Genomic DNA, 17,780 nt, shown 5'->3' with positions numbered 1-17,780 from the left:
CTGGAGCAGCAGAGGAAGGCAGGCAGCTTTACCTGCCACGTGCTGTTCCCTGTGTTCCTGGAGCAGAGCTGTGTGCTGTGGTTCTGCAGTGTCTCCAGTGTGGTTCTGCTTGGCTCTAAGCAAAGAGCAGCTTCCCCACCCATATCCTGCAGAAACCGTCCCTTGGAAGTGCGATGCCTTTGTGTTGCATGCGGACTGAGGTGACTCCAGCTGAGACCAAGCTTTTGACCAGTTGTGTCACTGGGAGCTGTGGCTGTTCCCTGTTGATCCCTATCCCCCTCCCAAGGGCACAGAGCAAGGGACAGGCTCTCCTATCCTCCGGGTCCCACACCGAAGTGATGTGCAAGGAGCTGGCAGCTGCCAGGCCGATGGCCCCGCATGTCTGTGTGCCACCGAGTCTGGGAGGGGGGCGAGGACTGACTTTTCCTCTGCAGCCTGTGTCATTCTGAAGGGAAAAGCAGAGCAGAGGAAGTTGGCTCTCGTAGCCACCTGTTTGTCCACCTTGGGGCAAGGTGGGAAGCTACACCCACCCCTCCACCCACAGGGCTGCTGGACACAGCCGAGCCCCTGACTGGGGGTGTCCGGGTGAAGGAAATGGCTGTTAGCCCTCTGCTGCTCAGGCTCCAGTAAGGTCCGGTCAGCTTCAGCAGTTTGGCTTGGTGAAATAATTTGGTTTTGACGCAAATCCCACTATTGTCTTTACCTCTATTGTCCCCATTTCCTTTGTGCTGCTTCAGGTCTCTAAGCAGCTCTGGTGCATGAGAATTGCGTTTTTTCAGATGTAGCCATTGGGAGGTTCCCGCGGTGGCTGGACGGGCCATTTGTCCCTATGGGGCTGTTTAGGACACTGCTGGCCGAAAGACTGAGCACACACCCTGGAAGCCAGGAACCCCATGGGGCTAATCACTTGAAGAGTGAAATGCCGCTTGGAGAGCTGACCTGAGCACAGATTAATGCAAACATCATTAGCAAAACCAAAATTTCCAAACAATTACCTTTGGGATTGGATACTGAGTAGGGGCAGGAGCTTCGTCTCTGCCAAAGTCAATCAGAATTCCACATTTAGGTATATCTGCTGCCCAGACACCTTCAAACAACTGTCCCTTATCCAGGTAGAAGAATTTCCCTGGGCCGTGCTTCTTTCCATCTTTCCAACCCCCTTCATACCGATTTTCATTTGCTGCAATTAAATACATGAACAGACTGTGAAATTTGCACCATTTCATTAAAAGGCTACAAACAAAACCAGTCAACACAGTAAACTGGCAGAAGAGGAAATAACCTGTTTGGCTCCTCTTGGTAATTTCAAGGGGGCTGTGGCACAGTGTGTTTTACTTTTGTGGTGCTTTGTTTGCTGTTCTGCAGAGGGAGAAAAGGCTGTGGAAGGAGCCCCTGCTTGCCCACTTGCAACAAAAACTACGTTCACCTGCTTTGTTCTCACAGCAATACTCATTTTTTGCTGATCTGCAGAGTGATTGAGCTCGGGGTAAGGAGGTAGTCACTGAGTCTCTTTACAATATGAAAAATTACAGGACACAAGTTTCAGATTTATCACTGCAACAAATCACACAAATCTTTGGCTTGAAGAGGTTTGCTTGTCTGGGCAAGGAACAGCAGCACTGACTGTTGTCCAGTCAAAATAGTCTTTATTTTAGATAATACTCAGGGTTATGTTTTTCCTCAATGAATTACAGGGCAAGAATTGCTGTGAGTGTCTGAACAGTTCAGGCAATCAGTTACAGACTGTTTTTCCAGCTGTACTGCGTCTGTCAAGTTGAGAGAGATTTTTGGGGGATTTGCTGCTCTCCCGGAATCCATCCATCCCCAAAAGGGAAAGCAGAGCTGCAAGGGGAAGAGAGCAGCCTCATCCAGGGACGCTAGCTGAGAAGTGGAGTCATACCCACAGTGATGATGGGGCTGGCATACATCCAGGCCACCCTGCTGTCACCAGGACAGTTCTCTGCTGTCCTCTTTTCCTACATAGAGTGTTTCTAAGCCAAAAGCCATGGGGATTTCTGACCAAGTTAGTTAGTGGAAATACTTCTGCGTCTCAGCCAAACTCTGCCATTCTTCGTGGCAAGAGGTGGCCAAAATACCAGATCACCCTGCATGGTGCCACAGAGGTAGCCGGGGGCTGCCAGAACACCATAAGGGAAGAGGAAAAAAAAAATGCTTCTAGAGAGTGTGGCTGTCAGGCTTTTCAAGCAGGGTCTGGTTTACAGGTTGGAGCTGTGGTGGTGCTGATCAGCTTGCATCTGGCAGCGTGCTTATCTGTGACACCAACCTGCCCTACCCACTGCTGGGACCGGTTGGGCTTCTGCTCTCCAGCCATCAACAACTCAGAAACCACCAAAATCATAGACCCTGCACTGTGGAGCCCAGTTGCTCCCATCCCCTCTCCTCCCAGAGCATCTGAGAGGCTGCATTGGTCGCCGCTGACATCTCTGCAGACAGGTAATGCTCTGGTTTAAAAGCCATTTCAGCAATGGGCTGTAGCAGAGGCGGCAAATCAGTGTGGTGCTCCCAGCCAAGCTCGCCCTTGCCAGGCACACTGCCACTACAAGCAATTTAATCTTGAGCTGCAGCTCATCGTGACCTCCACCGAAGAACTCCTTTTCTTTCACCATTGCAAAGCTGCCGGCACGTGGGCACACTTCCAGCGGCTGAGCTGAGTACATTAAGCTTGTGGGTATAAAATAATTGCTCTGGCTAATTTTAACCAAAAGGAATCCAGCTCATAGTCGGATGCAAACTATGCTGGAGGCAACTGGGCTCTGAAATGGTGCATCAGCCACAGCTCAGACCACAAGGGCTCTTAGTTTATAACTAACGGTGACTTTGACAGGAGCAAAGCAGGTCAGTGGAAGGAGTTACCCCTGGAAGTGGGTGCTGATTTTATCTGGATGAGCCATCAGTTGAAAGTGACTTTGGTCAGAGTGAGTGCAGTTGTGCATATGATGTGCAGTGAAGGTCGTGCTCATTCCTCCCAGCTGCTTTGCTTAGCTAATTACTAGCCTTGAGATCACTTTCAAGCAAAAAAATAGAATAGATGAATAATAATATGGAGATAGTATTTCTTCAAATGTTCCTGGAATGCAGTGCCTTGTGTTGCAAAGGACTGGGATTCTTGGCTTCAGAGAAAAATGTGTTAAATTCCAAGCAAAATAAGGAGAAAAAAATTTCCAAATTTCTATTTTTATGCTGAGATTGCCCCCAACATTCCCAATCCATGATGTGTTTGGTGTTATTTCTGGGAAGGGACCGTGTACTAATGAAACCCCTGTGTTCACTCAACTTGAGCCAGTGTCGGAAGTAAGGGAGAGGATAGAGTGAACTTTGAAAGAAAACTTTTTTTTCCTGTGCTGGAATTGGTATGCAGCAGTTAGAAAGTATGTCTGGCAAAGTGCCTGGCTTGAAAAGAGAGATCTGCTCTTCTCTGACCCAACAGTATATTATCTCTAACCCTAACCATCCCAGTCATTTAAATGTAAATCACAGCAAAAATAAGCTTTCATGCGTGTGGGCTTGAGCAGCGTGGCGCTGGCCTTTGCAACAGCCTGTGCTGCCTCCAGCTCCAAACAAGGAGGGGAGGGACAACACGAAGCAGCTGTAACCCTGGTGGCAAGGCTTCAGCAGAAGACGCAATGCAGCATCCAGAAGTTTGGATGGCAGAGACATCAGAGAGCAGGACAACACCTAGTATGTTGAAGGGGGCGGGCAGACACCTGGAGTGAGGGCGGTCGGTACTTACGCAGCCGCAGCATCCCCTGCCCAGCAGGCTGGTCTGCCAGCCACTGTCCCTCGTAGATGGACCCGTCCCAGTAATACATCCGTCCCCAGCCGCTCCGCAGCCCGCCACTCCACTCGCCTTCGTAGTGCTCGCCAATGCGGTAAAAAGTCACCCCATAGCCCTGAATGGCAGCACAGAGACGGCCGGTTAGGAGCCTTTGTATTGAAAGGGGTTGGTCTTCAATTTTGGGACATTACGTTCTTGACACACTACTCCTTTGTTTATTACTTTCAAGCATGGCTGCTGGCAGCCCAGCTCAGTGGCTGTTCGTGTGTTGAAGGAAACAAGAAGTAGTGGTATGGGATTTTTTTTTTTTTTTTGGCAAATTGTTTTATTCCCACGACAAAACCCTGGTTTTATATCTCCGTGTGTTATTATTGGCATGATTGCTGCTAATATTTAGCCAAAAGCAAGTTTTACTAGTATATAAACCTGCCTGGGGATAGGCAGCTTTAAAAAGACAAGTGTCTCAACATGGGGATTTCATGCCTTCTAACCCTGATGATGCTTCCTACAGCACAGTGTGTCCCAGGCCAGATAACTCCATCCTTTGTCCCTGGACAGAACAAAAGTCTGTAAGTGATGCTAACCATGGAAACGGCTTTGCCTTCTCCTCCATCCATACCCCCAAGGAGGTAAGGTCCTGAGCAGCCCCTTGCCTTGCTTCCTTCCTCCTTCACAAGAAAATAAAGCCAGCCCTGAAGGCCACCTGTGGTGAGACCAGCAGGCACAGGCAAGGATGCCACGCGTGCCCCTCCGCAGCTGGGCACCAGGCCAGGCTCCTGAGACAGCAGGCGTCACCCCGGCGGGGCAGGTGAGCTCTGATGTTGAACTCCCTCCACTCTGCTTTCCCTCCTCAGGCTGCCACTGGCAGGTTTGGTTGGTGAACTTCTGAATTAAGACTGCTGGGTGTGTGCAAGCCAGGGACCCCAGGAGGTATTTGTCTTATGTGTATGTTTGCCGTTAAGAGAAGTCCAGAGGTACCCTCTATACTGGGGAGTGATACCAGTAAGAAATATTTACATATTACTAATGAGTTTTCCCATAGGAATAAAGTATTTATTTATCTCTGAACTAAAAATAAAATCAATTCTGGAAAGAACTGATTTTTCTGAGATTAGTTTTATTAAACTGCATGGATGTAAAGGGGAGGCTTTTGTAGAATTAAAAAAAAATTATATTTGGGTGTCATTATAAATCTTTCACCAAAGCTCAGTCACTCAAAGTATATCCTCAAAGAACAGGAGGGGAAGCTGCCTCCAAGAGACTGGAGCCACAGAGCTGCACACCAGTTAGAAGCATAAGAGGCTATTAATTTAATTTAAGAGTATAACAAAGGCGAACACAAGGTTTCCATTGGCAGATCAGAAAATGTTCCTACAAGGATTTTGCACATACGATTGCAGTCATTTTTGCCAGATGACTTCCTCATTATGTTCCCTTTAGAAAAACCAGTGATTTATGTGACAGGCTTAATTTCCAAAAGAACTCAAGTTATTTGTCTAATATGCTGTAAAACTCCCAGAAGGTACACTTTACTGCAGTGCTTGTAGTACAGGTTCCTCCAACTGCTTCAAGGATAAGAGGAATGAAAGAGATGGGTGGGAAGGATTAAGACATAGGATATGAAACCTCTCACCCTACTTGGCTGAGCTGCAGGGGAGTCTGAGCAGTGACCACTGCTCTGCAGCAGCTGGTAGGAGATTGAGGCTGTAGCCTGGTCACCAGCGGATAGATGGAATGAGTCCCTCTCTGGTGGGGAGACAGCAGGTGACGGCATGTTCTCAGCCACATTTGTCTTTTTATCAATAACAGATTTTTACTCTTGAAGCTTCCTGGGCTTTCTGCAGGTTCAGACTAAGATTTAAAGAGAACCCAAGGCTGGAGGGAAGTCTGCTCCTGTAGCTACTGCCTGGAGTCACACTGCTGCTTCCCTATTGCTGACTGTGGGACACAGTGCAACTCCTGCAGCACCTGATGTGGCAAAGTGCGTAATGCCAGGAGCAGCAAGGTTGGAGAGGGCAAAGGGAGAGGGCTTAAATACCAGAGCTTTTGCTCTTACTTTCATTTTCTTGTTCCACCTATTCACTTCCCAAAAACACTTCAATTCAGCCCCAGTAGTGAAAAAAACAGTATTTTAAGTGATCTTTTTGTACATGTGCACCCAACTCTTTCCCACATTTTGGGGCACACTGCCTCACCACTAGCACACGTAGGAAATCTCACTTACACATTTTTGGTCATTTTTCCACCAGCCTGTGTAAACCTTCTTGTATTCCTTGGTTACAGGGTCAGGAATGCTGTATGAGCCATAACCATCCCGCTTCCCAAACTTCCAGTCACCACTATAAATGGCTCCAGTGTGTTTCCATACCTGGGTGCCTTTACCTGTTCAACAAACAAGAGGAACAATGGGGAGACCATCGTGGTAATTAGAAGGGTTTACGCGGCTGCCTTCCTGCAGCTCCATCCCTGGCAAGGTGATGCTCTCTGCACCAAGGTAGGTTTATGTCTTGGATTCAGTTTAGTTTCCTAACTCGGAACCATCATTAATCTTGATCAGGGACTTTCTGTGTGGCCTTTGCTGAATGCACTGAAATCTTTCCAAACCTCAGTTTGCTGCTTGTAAACAAGCCTGTCCTGCTCTGGCTGCTCAGGGCTCCATCAGGGTCTCCTTCCCCTGCTCTGTTTCCTGCAGCAGCCGCCACAGCTTGAGGATAAATTAATATTCCTGAAGCCGAGTCAGGAGCCAAGAGAGCTCCAGGGACTGTGCAGCCAGAGCACATGCCGGTGCATGGAGCTGACTGCAGCTGGCTGTGTTTGCAGAGGATTTTTAAACATCTATAATCTAGATATTTTGGGTAATTGTCCCTGAGTGTGTGCAGCAGCTCTTCCAGTTACCTACTAGAAATATTTCTGAGTACATTTTTGCATCACATTTCAAAGACAGATACACACACACACACATATATATAGTCATATATGAATAAATAGTCTTCCAGGAGCATATACAACCACTGACCACTCCCCACCCCTAGGAACTTTTGTAAAGGCATCTAAATGGGTACATTTTCTCAAAATGATCTCTCTTACCATGTTTCAAGTTGTTCAGCCATTCTCCGGTATACTGATCCCCATTTACGGCATAGACCGTGTGTCTTAATCCACATTTCTGTGCTTTCCTGTCCCATTCATGCCAGAGAGGCTCTGTAGCCCTTGGGTATTTCACAATGGGCATATTGTTTGTGGCTGGAGGTGAAAACAAATGATTGTCAGCAATAAATCAGAGAGAAATTACTAAGGCAGGTGTGGGCAGAGCAGTCTATTCGTGAGCTATGTTTTAATATGTACCCGAGTCAGTAATTGATCTGGCTTGGCAGGGGTAAGATAGAGATATAACTAACAGAAGACATCTAAAAATACTGAAGTACAAACCAGCACTACCTGAAATCAGGCTCACAGCACAACCTGGCCTTTTAGGAAATGTTTAAGTCTCAGCAGGTCAGGTCTGTGGCGAGCATCAGTCTCTGTGCCTGCCAGAGGTCTTGGGGAGCCCCGGGAAAGGCAGCCCCTTAGCCACACAGCCAAAACCCCTGCTGGGCTCCTTCCCATGGCCACTCCTCTGCCAGCTCTGCGCAAGGTGGGACCAGTTGTTTAAGCAAATTAGAAAATTATTTGTTTGCTAGGAAATATCTCAGGAGCTTGGAAAGCATTCAAAAGACAGAACAGGTCAGAGAGTTGGCCGGTGTCCCTGGCGCCCACCAGGAACTGAGACGCTTCATATACCCAGCAGTAACATAGCTCAGGCTCATCTACTGCTAAAAATAAAAGTCCTGCAGGTGTTTTGTTAAAAGGGGTCAAAACCACAACGTTTCTATCTACCAGGAGTCTGCAGAATTGCCCAGGGCAGGACAAGTGCCCATCTGTCAAGCAAGCTGCCAAGGAGGTGACTTCTGAAGTGATGTGAGTTTTAAAGCATGAACAGCAGGCAGGGGGTGACAGGCACAGCAGGGGCATGAATCGGGTGTCAAAGGTCTGGAGGGAAAGGATCAGCATCAGACAAAAGGAGGGAGAAGATACTTTGGCCCATCAATACAAAGAGGACAAAGGCGGAATGCGAGGCGTTGAATTTCTGAGCACTGCTGGTGGAAAGGCTTGCCATTCAGTGGAGTGGGAATGCTGGCACGGACTTGGGGGTGAGAGCGGTCGCCTATAAACCATAAACACCAAAAGGTGGCTGTAGAATCACAAAGCAAGTTTTGATGACCACCACCAACACCCAGCGCTTGGCTGGAGACCAGCGGCAGGGGGGAGTGGGATGCTCTCCAGTTTTGTCTCCTGGGCTCCCCCTTCTGTCCTGATCTGCTGGACCGAGCCACACCGAGGGATTTTGCTGCATCTCTCCCTGCTCAGCAGAGCAGAGCTCCCGTTGCTGCTGGGCTGCAGATGCCAGGGAGTCCGGCGTGGGGGAAAGCATGGAGCTTGGGAGCACAGGTACTTTGGGTCCTTGCTAAGGACCATGAGCTAGAAATTGTAAATAAGAAAATGTAGTTATCGTTCATCCTCGGTTCTCCCTGTAGCTGTGGGGAATAGTAATTCAACAGCTATTTGGGGGCATATTACGGCTAAAGAAAGTATTTCTGTGTCCATGATGAGCCTTCTTCCCCACAATGCAGCCGTGCTGTGTAGTGCTCCTTACCGTAGGGCTGTAGGGAGTGTGGGCAGGCTGAGGGAGTGCAGGCAGGGCCAGGGGAGTGCAGGCAAGGCTGGGAGACCTTCCCCGGGCACTGCATTGTGAGCTCAAACCCAGGCAGCGGTAAGGGTTTCTGCCAGGCTGTGGTGGGAGGAGAGGGGCTGGAGAGTGGGTTGCCAACTGGTCGCTCCCCCTTCAGCTGTTGAACACAGGTATCTGCTCCACCAACCTCCAGATGAGGGGGGAAGCCAAAGACCACCACACTGCCAACCCTTGAAGCAGATATTTTGGGGACAGGGTTGCCTGTGAGGGCAGGGGAGGATTTGGCAGCTGAAGTTCCCTGGCCATGCCACCTTCTGGGGACCTTGGTTTGAGGACACCAAGGGCAGGATCTGTCCCTTGGTATGATGCAGTCACAGCCCACTGCAGAGGATGTTTTTTCTGCAATGCAGGATGCACCACAGCTGCTAAGTTCCTCCCTCACTTTTGGGTGCCACAGCCCCAGGAGAGGGGGGCTCTTGCCAATATTTGCCAAGGGCTGGGAGTTTGCAGGACACAGCGCCATACATTGCCAGCTCACTGCTGTCCTCCCCATGCTGGGGAAGCAAAAGAGCTGAGCTACAGCTATGTGCATCCATCCACCCTGACACCAGCCATAACCTCCAAGCAGCTCACAGCTGTGAAGTCTCCTCACTACCCCTGCCAGATGGGAGCATCACCATCCCACCACCACATCTGACCGTTTCTTCAACTCAAAGCTTAGGATTTAAAAATCTCAGGAGGGATTCCCCACCGCAGGAGCAGCCCCAGCCCCCCACCATCTGCTCGCCATGCCCTCCGAGGCACAGCCCACGTGGAGCACCCAGTGCAATGCAGGCTGGTATTTTTTATTTGCCAAATCCCCTTCCAAATTTACAACAGCAGTGCCACGTTTGTGAAAGCGATAAGGTAGTTGGTATCTTTTACCAGCTGGTATCACCCTGGATGCTTTTAGCCACCTGCTAGAAGGGTGTGGGAGGCTGGCAGCAGGCAGCAGGGGTGCAGAGCCACTGGGGCTGCAGCCTCCCGGTAGCGGCTGCAGCTCTCGGTGCTGACGGCTAGAGGCTGCTGCTCCCATGCGGCTCTGCAGCCGCTGCTGCGCTTGGGGATGAGGATCTCATCCCCCGGGCACTGCTCTGTGCTCTCACCTCAGTTTTGTCAGGTCTCTGGTAAACCGCAGCTTTAGTTTGCGTGGCTCTGCTGAAGAGCGTTTTTCCCCCTGGCTCTTCGCAAAACTTCAGAGCAACGTAATTTAGCTATGGCTACACTTTTTATCCATCTTACATCTTAACGTCATGAAGAGCAAGGTGGAAAATACACCTGGCTGCATAGAAGGGGCTGCTGACTGTCCCTGGCAGTGCCCTGCCTGCCACCGCACCGCATCCCGCTGTGCAGCCTGCCCAGCAGCACCCTGCCTGACCGTCACCCAGCCCCAAGGACACCCCGGAGTGAGACCACCCCTTGCACTGACTCCTGCCCCACGACACTGGCACCAGGGTCCCTCTGCCGGCACCCTCCGGCGCAGCTGAGCCGTTCCCAGCCGCTCCGAGCAGAACGCTCAGGGTGCCCTTTGCTGCTCCTCCCCAGTGAGAGCAGGGTGCCAGGCCAGGGACGGGAGCCAGCGATGGGGAAAGGCCACTCACTCGGTTTGCAAAGCACCCTCAAGTTTGGCCCGTGTCCTCCTGCTGCTCCGCACCCCGAGAGCCACCCGGCAGACACCAACCTGCGCTGGGTGCCGGTGCTGCATCGGCAGGGTCGTCATAGCAACTCTGCCAAACTCCTGCGCGAAGGGTGACGGGAGTATGGCCGGGAGAGCTGGAGGACCGAGCTGGAGGACCGAGCGGCTGCGGGCGCAGAGGGATGCTGCTGGAACACGGGCTCATCCTGCAGGCCCCATGGGGAGTACGAGGGATGAACAGAGCTGGGCTCCTCCGCGGAGCCGCCAAGCGCACACCGCTCTGAGGAGCTACGTGTCTTTAAGGATTATCCAGCAGAACATAAAATGCTGGATTTTAAGCAACAAGTGTTTAATCTCTGGTTGTTTTTTGTAGAGGCACAGCAGCTGAACCTGGAAATGAAAGTGCTGATTACAGTACTGATGGGTAACAAATCAGCCTTGCAAATGTCAGAAGAAAAAGGAGAAACCCCCTGAAAATGCACATCAAAGGTCTTAGAAGAGAAATCTGAATAAACCTGACACTAATTCCCTCATCTATTACACTTCTTCCACAGCGTCTGTGAGCAGGGATTGCCATTATGGCCTTGTGGGTGTCTGCAATAATCTTCCCTAATGGGTACTTAACTCCACATTTCAAGTATGAAACCAGAGTTCTCCTATGACTCCCATGAGCCAAATGCATTTGTTTATTCTCATCCTTTTACCACATTTTTTGTGCACAACACGGCAGGCTGGATGGTAAAAATTTTGAGGTAGGTGGAGAATCTGGAGTTGAAATAAAGCACCTGCCTCTGCAGAGGTGAGATACAGCTTGGTCTTCCCCCATGGGTGTTTGTCTGCCATCTTCAGTGTTTGTAGCGCTGAAGGTGGTTAAATGCTGTGCCCACACTTGCATAGGGCAGAGGGTGTGCGTAAGGCGATGGTGACTGCTAGGGTAATGTGCAGTTTTTGCAAGCAGGGAAGGATCTTTCAGGTTTGATGGTGAGTAACAGTAACAGGCAATACAGCAAACAGTGAAAGTGTAAGGCTGCTTCAGCCAGGACTGTCTCTGCTGCTGTCAGTATGGGCAGCAGAGGAAAGACCCCTCCTCCATGGAATTATTCCAAGTGTGAGCATGACTGAAGGCAAATATTCCATCTCCTGTGACATGCACGAGGAGGTCACAGAGCAGGAGGAGACAATGCCGCTGCCTGGGAAATCAGATGGAGAAGGCAAATGAACTGGAGGGAAGGAAGAGGTGCTCCACATCCAACATGCAAGCTGGTGTGGAAATGATGGAGGGAGACCTGTACTGTGGGAAAACGCAAACAGGAATTTCTGGTGCTGGATGAGATGAACTGGGAAGATGGCAGCTGCTGGTGAGAGGTCCTAGCATCTCCTTCCTGGCTGCAGGGGATGGTGGCTCTGCATCTCCCTAAATCCAGGGTTATAGTAGAGGTGGAATGTACAGACTTCTTTAAGCAGGAAAACCAGACAAAAATCTATGGAAGCTGACCAAGTTAGGAAATTTATACAAGAGAAAATATTTCCTATTATTAAAAATGAGATGAAGATGTTCAAAAAGGATTTATTCACACTCATTCATGCCAATGCACTCTGGTTTTGGGCAGAGCCTAAGAATCACTGAAGACAACCGTTCCTGTGTTTTACTGTGGCCGGTTGTGTGGGGCTGGAGTGGGGGACAGGCGGTTGTTGAGGAAATGAGAAACCCATGAGGGAGGAGAAAAAATGCTTACTGCAGCCCAAAAACTACAGCCTTAAATTACAAGCAGAAATAGCCCCTTCTGGAAAAACATTAATTATTTTGAATATTTCAGCCCCTATATTGCACATTCTCACTTAACTGAGAACCTGTCAATTAAAATAATTAGCTAATTCAGACCATTTCACCAGAATACTTTTAAACAGCACAGGTGGTCCAAGGTTTTTGAACTGCAAGTCCAAACTATGTATCACCTAACCACAACTTCTACTGACCAGAAGTTACATACATATTTGTATGTAACTCAATATGTATTTGAAACCATTTTAGATGCAATAAAGATTTTAAAAGGATTAAAATAATTTAGCCACAAATAAAAATTCACAAATTGGGACTGAAAACTGCCTCTGCAAAAACCTCTATATCTGGCTGGCAACGGAGGGAAACACTTGGTGATGCTTCTGTTTCTGGGTCATTTATTTTAAATCCTTCTGCTGCCGGTCTCTGTGCATTTATTATTTTATTTCTGTGGTCCTAGAGTGGGTTATCAGCACTGGGTGCCCTCGCAGACCCTCCCAGCCCCATCAAGGAGGCTTCACAGAGCCAGTTAATTGGGCAAGGGGCTGTGCGTGATTCCCATCTACAGTTTTCTTAGTCCAGGTACAAACATCTGAATTATACTTAATAATTTTGTCACTTGTTATTATAATTCTGTACCTTTTTGTACTACAAGGGTACAGAGTGGGTAAATGTAAGTATATTCTCACAAAAAAGGGCAAAATTAGACCATCTTGAAGAGAAACCAGTGGTATTTGCAGCTTTATCAGAAAGTTCTTTTGACTCACTGAAGTTTTACTTTAAAAATGCCGTTCCACTATGTGAGAAGGAACCCTGTTAATAAGAAGTGTGGATGATTTTTGTAAGGGGTGTCAGATATGTAGAATATATAATTCAGTTGAAGTGTGACACATAAACCCAAACTGACCCAGAAATACCCTAATCAAATCCTCTTCCTTGCCCAAGAGCAGTCATTTCCAGGCACAACATTGAGGCCACTATGAAAAGTAGGGTCAAAATCCAGGTTATGATGGTTTGGGAAAAGAATTTGGGTTTTCCTTGATGGAATTTTCCTTGTTCCAGCCTTTCCAGCCAAAAATTGGCCCCAAATCTCCTTCTTAGCTGTTTTTTTAAGAAATTGGTTTCTTGTTTTACTCTCACAGACATTGATCACTGCCACTGAGGAGCACCAGCAAAGATGCCTCCACTGAGGAGTGAAGGGGCCTCAGTTCTGTTGCTGTTTTTACCGTTGCTGCTTCAGTTGTCTGGCATTTGATTAAACCTTACATTTATTAAGACTGAAAGGAAGCTGTTAAATCGGTCAGTGTAAATTATGCTTTAACTTAGCCCATTATACTGCCAATACAATTCTTGCAATGGACTTTTAGCTCTCCATTTTTTTCCAAGTTGGACACACTGAAGGGCAAACAAAACAACGGGGAGGATGCATGGGGAAACATGCCCAGAAATACATTTGTGGAGCGAGGTCCCATGACATATGATGTGCCTTAATTTTTTTCAGTTTAAAGAGTAAGATTTTTTAAAAATTAAAGAAACCCAAAAGACCTCAGTATTCTACATCTGAAACCAATCATTTTCCCAATGAAAGGAGACAGCTACTCCAAGCTGAGTTTGCTCTCACAAAGCTTGGGGAATCACCAAAGTGAAATGCCCAAACCAACTGAAAGCTGTCAGAATCAATAATTCAAGTTTATTCTGGGAACTTTGTAAAATAAAGAGAGAAAAAACATTTAGAGGAACATATGTTGGAATTCTTTAAAGGTGAAGAATGTGACAACAACATACTGTGGAAGTAGGATGCTCAGATGTGTGTTTTATTGCTGCTATATTCAAAAGAAAAGCCAGAGGAAGAAGTGGGAGTGTCTTGGACTTGGACCAAGCGTGTGTCAGGTTTAGCTGGAGGAGCACAGAGTGGGTGCAGCATTGAAGCAGCTTCCCCACCACCCTGTTTTTAAGAATTATTATTAGCAAGATTGAGGAGGAACTGAAGTAAAAGGTTTGAGATGTAAACTTCACTGTTTGACTTTGGCTTAAGAGGCAGTTTTGTGGGAAAGTACTTATTTAAAACTCTTCCCTCCTTTTCACTGGGAGCAGCTTTCCCAAAAGAGAAACCACGTTGGTTTTATGTCTAAACAACCTAAAGTAAGAACCCCAGGTTATCTGAAATGTTCAAGCATTACATAGTCATGCAAAGTGAAATGTTGAAGTCCCTGAAGCTGACACTTAGGAGATACCCTCTCCCCGAGAGTTTCTTTTGCTGCAGATTTACAGCTAATGGTCTCTATTTAACTGCCAGCAACCAGACTGTTCAAAGGTAGATTTATGATATTAAATAGTGAAGTTACCCAAAGCTAAGAATTATTTACTGCACAACTGGGCAGTGCTTTGCAGGACCCTCAGTATTGTTTTAAAACACTCAGATCACAGCCCAAAGATGGAGGCAGATAGATTTGGCCATACCCAAGCTAATGCCTCACTTCAAGCCCTCAGCTGGGGAATAAATCCAGGCTACAAGATGAATCAGCAGGACCAATTTCCAGTTGACACATGTGCCAAGGATTTTATTTCTCATGGCTTTTCACCACCTGACATTAGGATAGGGACTCATCCACATTTATATTTTGTCCCTTTCTCTTTGCACTGTGCTGGGAAGAATTGGTATTCCTAGAACAGGGGAAAAGCACCTAAGGAAACAGCCTCAGTTATCGTAAGAGAAAAGAATGAATGGAATCTGTGTTCAGAAATAGTCTGGAGGGCGAAGGAAAGGAGCTCACGTGTGGCTGTACAAACACAACTCGAACAAAATTTAACACCAACAGAACAAACAGTCACATTTCACTCTGCTCCTTAACTTGATTTATTAACTCCATTTCTTTGATATGTTTTCTGGCAGCGAATGGTCGACGAATTGGGGATTAATTAAGGTAAAGGCAAACCAGAGATTCTGTATTTGTAGATTTGCTGGTAAAGGCCTTAGAAGTTCTCTGGCAGCAAAAGCCAGCCATTAAAAGGCTGGAAGGTTAGATCTACAAGACACCTAAAAAACATTCTTAAAATAATCAATTTCAGATGAAAGGCACCATTCATCATATGTTGACACAAGTGAAAGACACGCTTTTATAGCTTTAAATCTAGCGCAGCTGTCATCTGCAGCAATCCAGATACAGTGATGCTTGGAAGCAGGGAAGCGAGCCCTCATGAGCCTCCTCCAGGCCAGCAGCCTTCTGCTAGGGGCAGGACAGAGACCAACTGACCAACGTCATGCTTAAAAGCAGATGAAGAAGGAAGAGCCTGCACAACGCTACTGGCCCTGGCAACACAGGTAAGAGCGTGTGGTGCTGTTGCATGAAGACGCTGGTGTCTATCTGTACATTTTAACTTTTGGGGTAAGTTTGGGTGGGTTTGGGTAAGTGTTTAGGGCATCTGCTTCAAGGAAGCCACAAATGCTTTTTAAAGAAGCCCCTCATCCTGCACAGTAGCATTTCTTGCCTCTGTAAAATGGTAAACTGAATCAAAATCTCAGCTAAGCTGTGGGAGCAGAGAGAGGGATGGAGACGTAGTCAGACAGGGCAACTGCCCTGGCTTTGTTTGCTGTGGTGGGTAGGGAGGCATCCTTGAACCTGAATATGAAAACTGTACATGACTAATTAGCTGTTGACCAAAAAGCATGTGTGGTTTGTTTGGCAGGCCATGAGGAAAGATAGGCAGAAAGAATAGAGGTTCTCCTGAGATAAACCAGGCTTCCAAAAACAACGCAGGGCTGCGAGAGCCTCATCCCTGGGTATGTGCTCAGAGGAATTTACCCTGTGCTCCAGCCAACCTGCAGAACCTGCTCCTAGGACAGAGCAGGACAGGTGAGGTGCAGGAAGCCCCAAGTGCCAGCTGCATAGAGCCCCTCTTCCGTCAGGGGCCAAGGGGCAGGAAGCTGCCAGGGCTCCTCTGGGCTCTTAAAATTCCCTCTCTAAATCCTTAATCCAGCTGCTGAAAGAATCTGCACTCCTGTAATAGGCCAGTAAGGTCTTTGATTGTCCATTGAGTGCAACAGGTGCAGATATTTAGGGGTACATTTTAGTCAGATAGAAAAAATGAAACCTTAAACTATATTATTCCTACATATCTTTTCACAATAAGGGAATTTTAACTATATTTTTCTTCTCAAGATAAACATTTAATCCAGACAGGAAATGTAATGCTCAAAGATTGGATTTGTAAAATGTAATTTCTGTAGGAGTCACTCCTGGAGACAGAGAGGGACACTGACCAGCACAGCCTTACCAGACACAACCCCTGCTGCCCCTTCCAGCCATCCCTTCCCCACACCTCTGGCCTCAGGAGCAGAAAGATCTGACTTAGGTCTGCAATTTTCCACAGGTATTGCTGGGAAAGCCTTCTGTGTTGGTGTACACCCTCTTACTTATTGCAGGTTCTGCATTAAGGAAATTGCCAATTTGAAAACTTGGTACAAGGTTAAATGCATGTATGTTCATAAAGATTTTTTGAGCCTCTTCCTTCAAGAAATCTAGTTTTGGAGCATGTTTTAGTTGTTGTAGAAACAAAAATTGCAAAAAAGCCTGAAAACTGAAAGAGAAGTTGATAGTTAAATAAACAAATGCTGAGAATGTGGATGTGAAAACTTAAGTCACTCTGGACTACAGCGTATGACGTGTATTACATGATTATTTTATGACCCCTAACCCAGAAATTATATTCCTTTTAAAATTGTCAGATTAATTTAAATCTGCAGTTTCCATTCTTAGCAAGTAAAATTGTATACACTATAATAAATAATCTAGTTCTAATTAAAAAAAATAATCACTGTTATCTTACCTTGCTTTGGTTTTATTCACAAAGATGTGATTGAAATAATGAGACTATAAAAACAGCTAGAATCTCCCAGGAGGTGGAAAGAGATTACAGGTAATTCTGAAATCTTTAGTAATGGCACAATATTAAATACTACTAGAACCAGCTGTACAGACAGCCGTGCTACACTCACATTATTTGGGTTTAATAAAACTCTCTTGTGTTTTGTTTTAAAGTTTAATACAGTTTTCTTGAATGAATATTAATAATTAGCATGTCTTAGTTAAAAGACCTTTAAAGAAGTATTTTCAGGTTATAATTATTTACAGCCTCAACATGCATAAGAATTGTTCTTTGTAAAGAGGTGTAGAGAAGAGGTAGGAAAGTTTTGAATAAAGATCTGGTGATCCCTTGGTGCGGGGCTGCTCCAGGAGAGCTTGAGGCTGGCATGCTCTGAGTGGGAAATGCATGATATTTCCCCTTTGTGCACACAGTGCCCACTGAAACGCAGACCGAGGCTCTAACAAACACGTCATCAGGCTGCAGAATTACAGCCCAGGGCAAAGATCCACGAGTGATATTAAGAGCTTTCTTCTGTTCTTTTGAGGCTTATAGCTCAGGAGTGAAATTAATAGTTTTATGGATTATTTACAATTTACAATGTGTCCTGGAAGTACCTCTTCCTGAACGTCAGGATTGACTCAAGCTGTCCTGCAAAGGTTGAAGTGTTTTTACTATAATGTTTTTACTTAAAGGAAATAAAAGGACATCCACAGAACCACCTGCTCTTAAACTGCCAGCAGTGCAGACTGGGATATTGCTCTGGCTATGTGCAAATCACACACGAGGCTCACACCCCCAACTAATGGCAGCAGTCCCCCCGCTTTTTGGATCAACCTGCTACTGCCAACCTCCCTGAACACCTCGTGACCCACCAAGCAAACTGGCACCCTTTGGCCTGGATTCACCCAGGTCTGCAGGAGGGTGTCAGCACCCC

General features: G+C 46.9%; 1 protein-coding gene across 1 annotated transcript in view; it reads right to left on the bottom strand.

The window, feature by feature from the left end:
* The window catches only part of MORN3 (MORN repeat containing 3), a 23,229-nt gene extending 5,449 nt beyond the window's left edge, over window positions 1-17,780 (bottom strand). The window contains exons 1-4 of the mRNA XM_080370736.1: window positions 6,884-17,780; window positions 6,021-6,178; window positions 3,752-3,911; window positions 996-1,180 (exon numbers count right to left, since the gene is read on the bottom strand). Coding sequence (XP_080226862.1) covers window positions 996-1,180; window positions 3,752-3,911; window positions 6,021-6,178; window positions 6,884-7,028 — 648 coding nt within the window. The 5' untranslated portion in view covers window positions 7,029-17,780. The remainder of the gene's footprint in view (window positions 1-995; window positions 1,181-3,751; window positions 3,912-6,020; window positions 6,179-6,883) is intronic.

The sequence above is a fragment of the Falco punctatus genome (assembly GCF_963210335.1).
Source record: "Falco punctatus genome assembly, chromosome: 1".
NCBI lineage: Eukaryota > Metazoa > Chordata > Aves > Falconiformes > Falconidae > Falco > Falco punctatus.
This window is presented reverse-complemented; position numbering and strand designations above follow the sequence as displayed.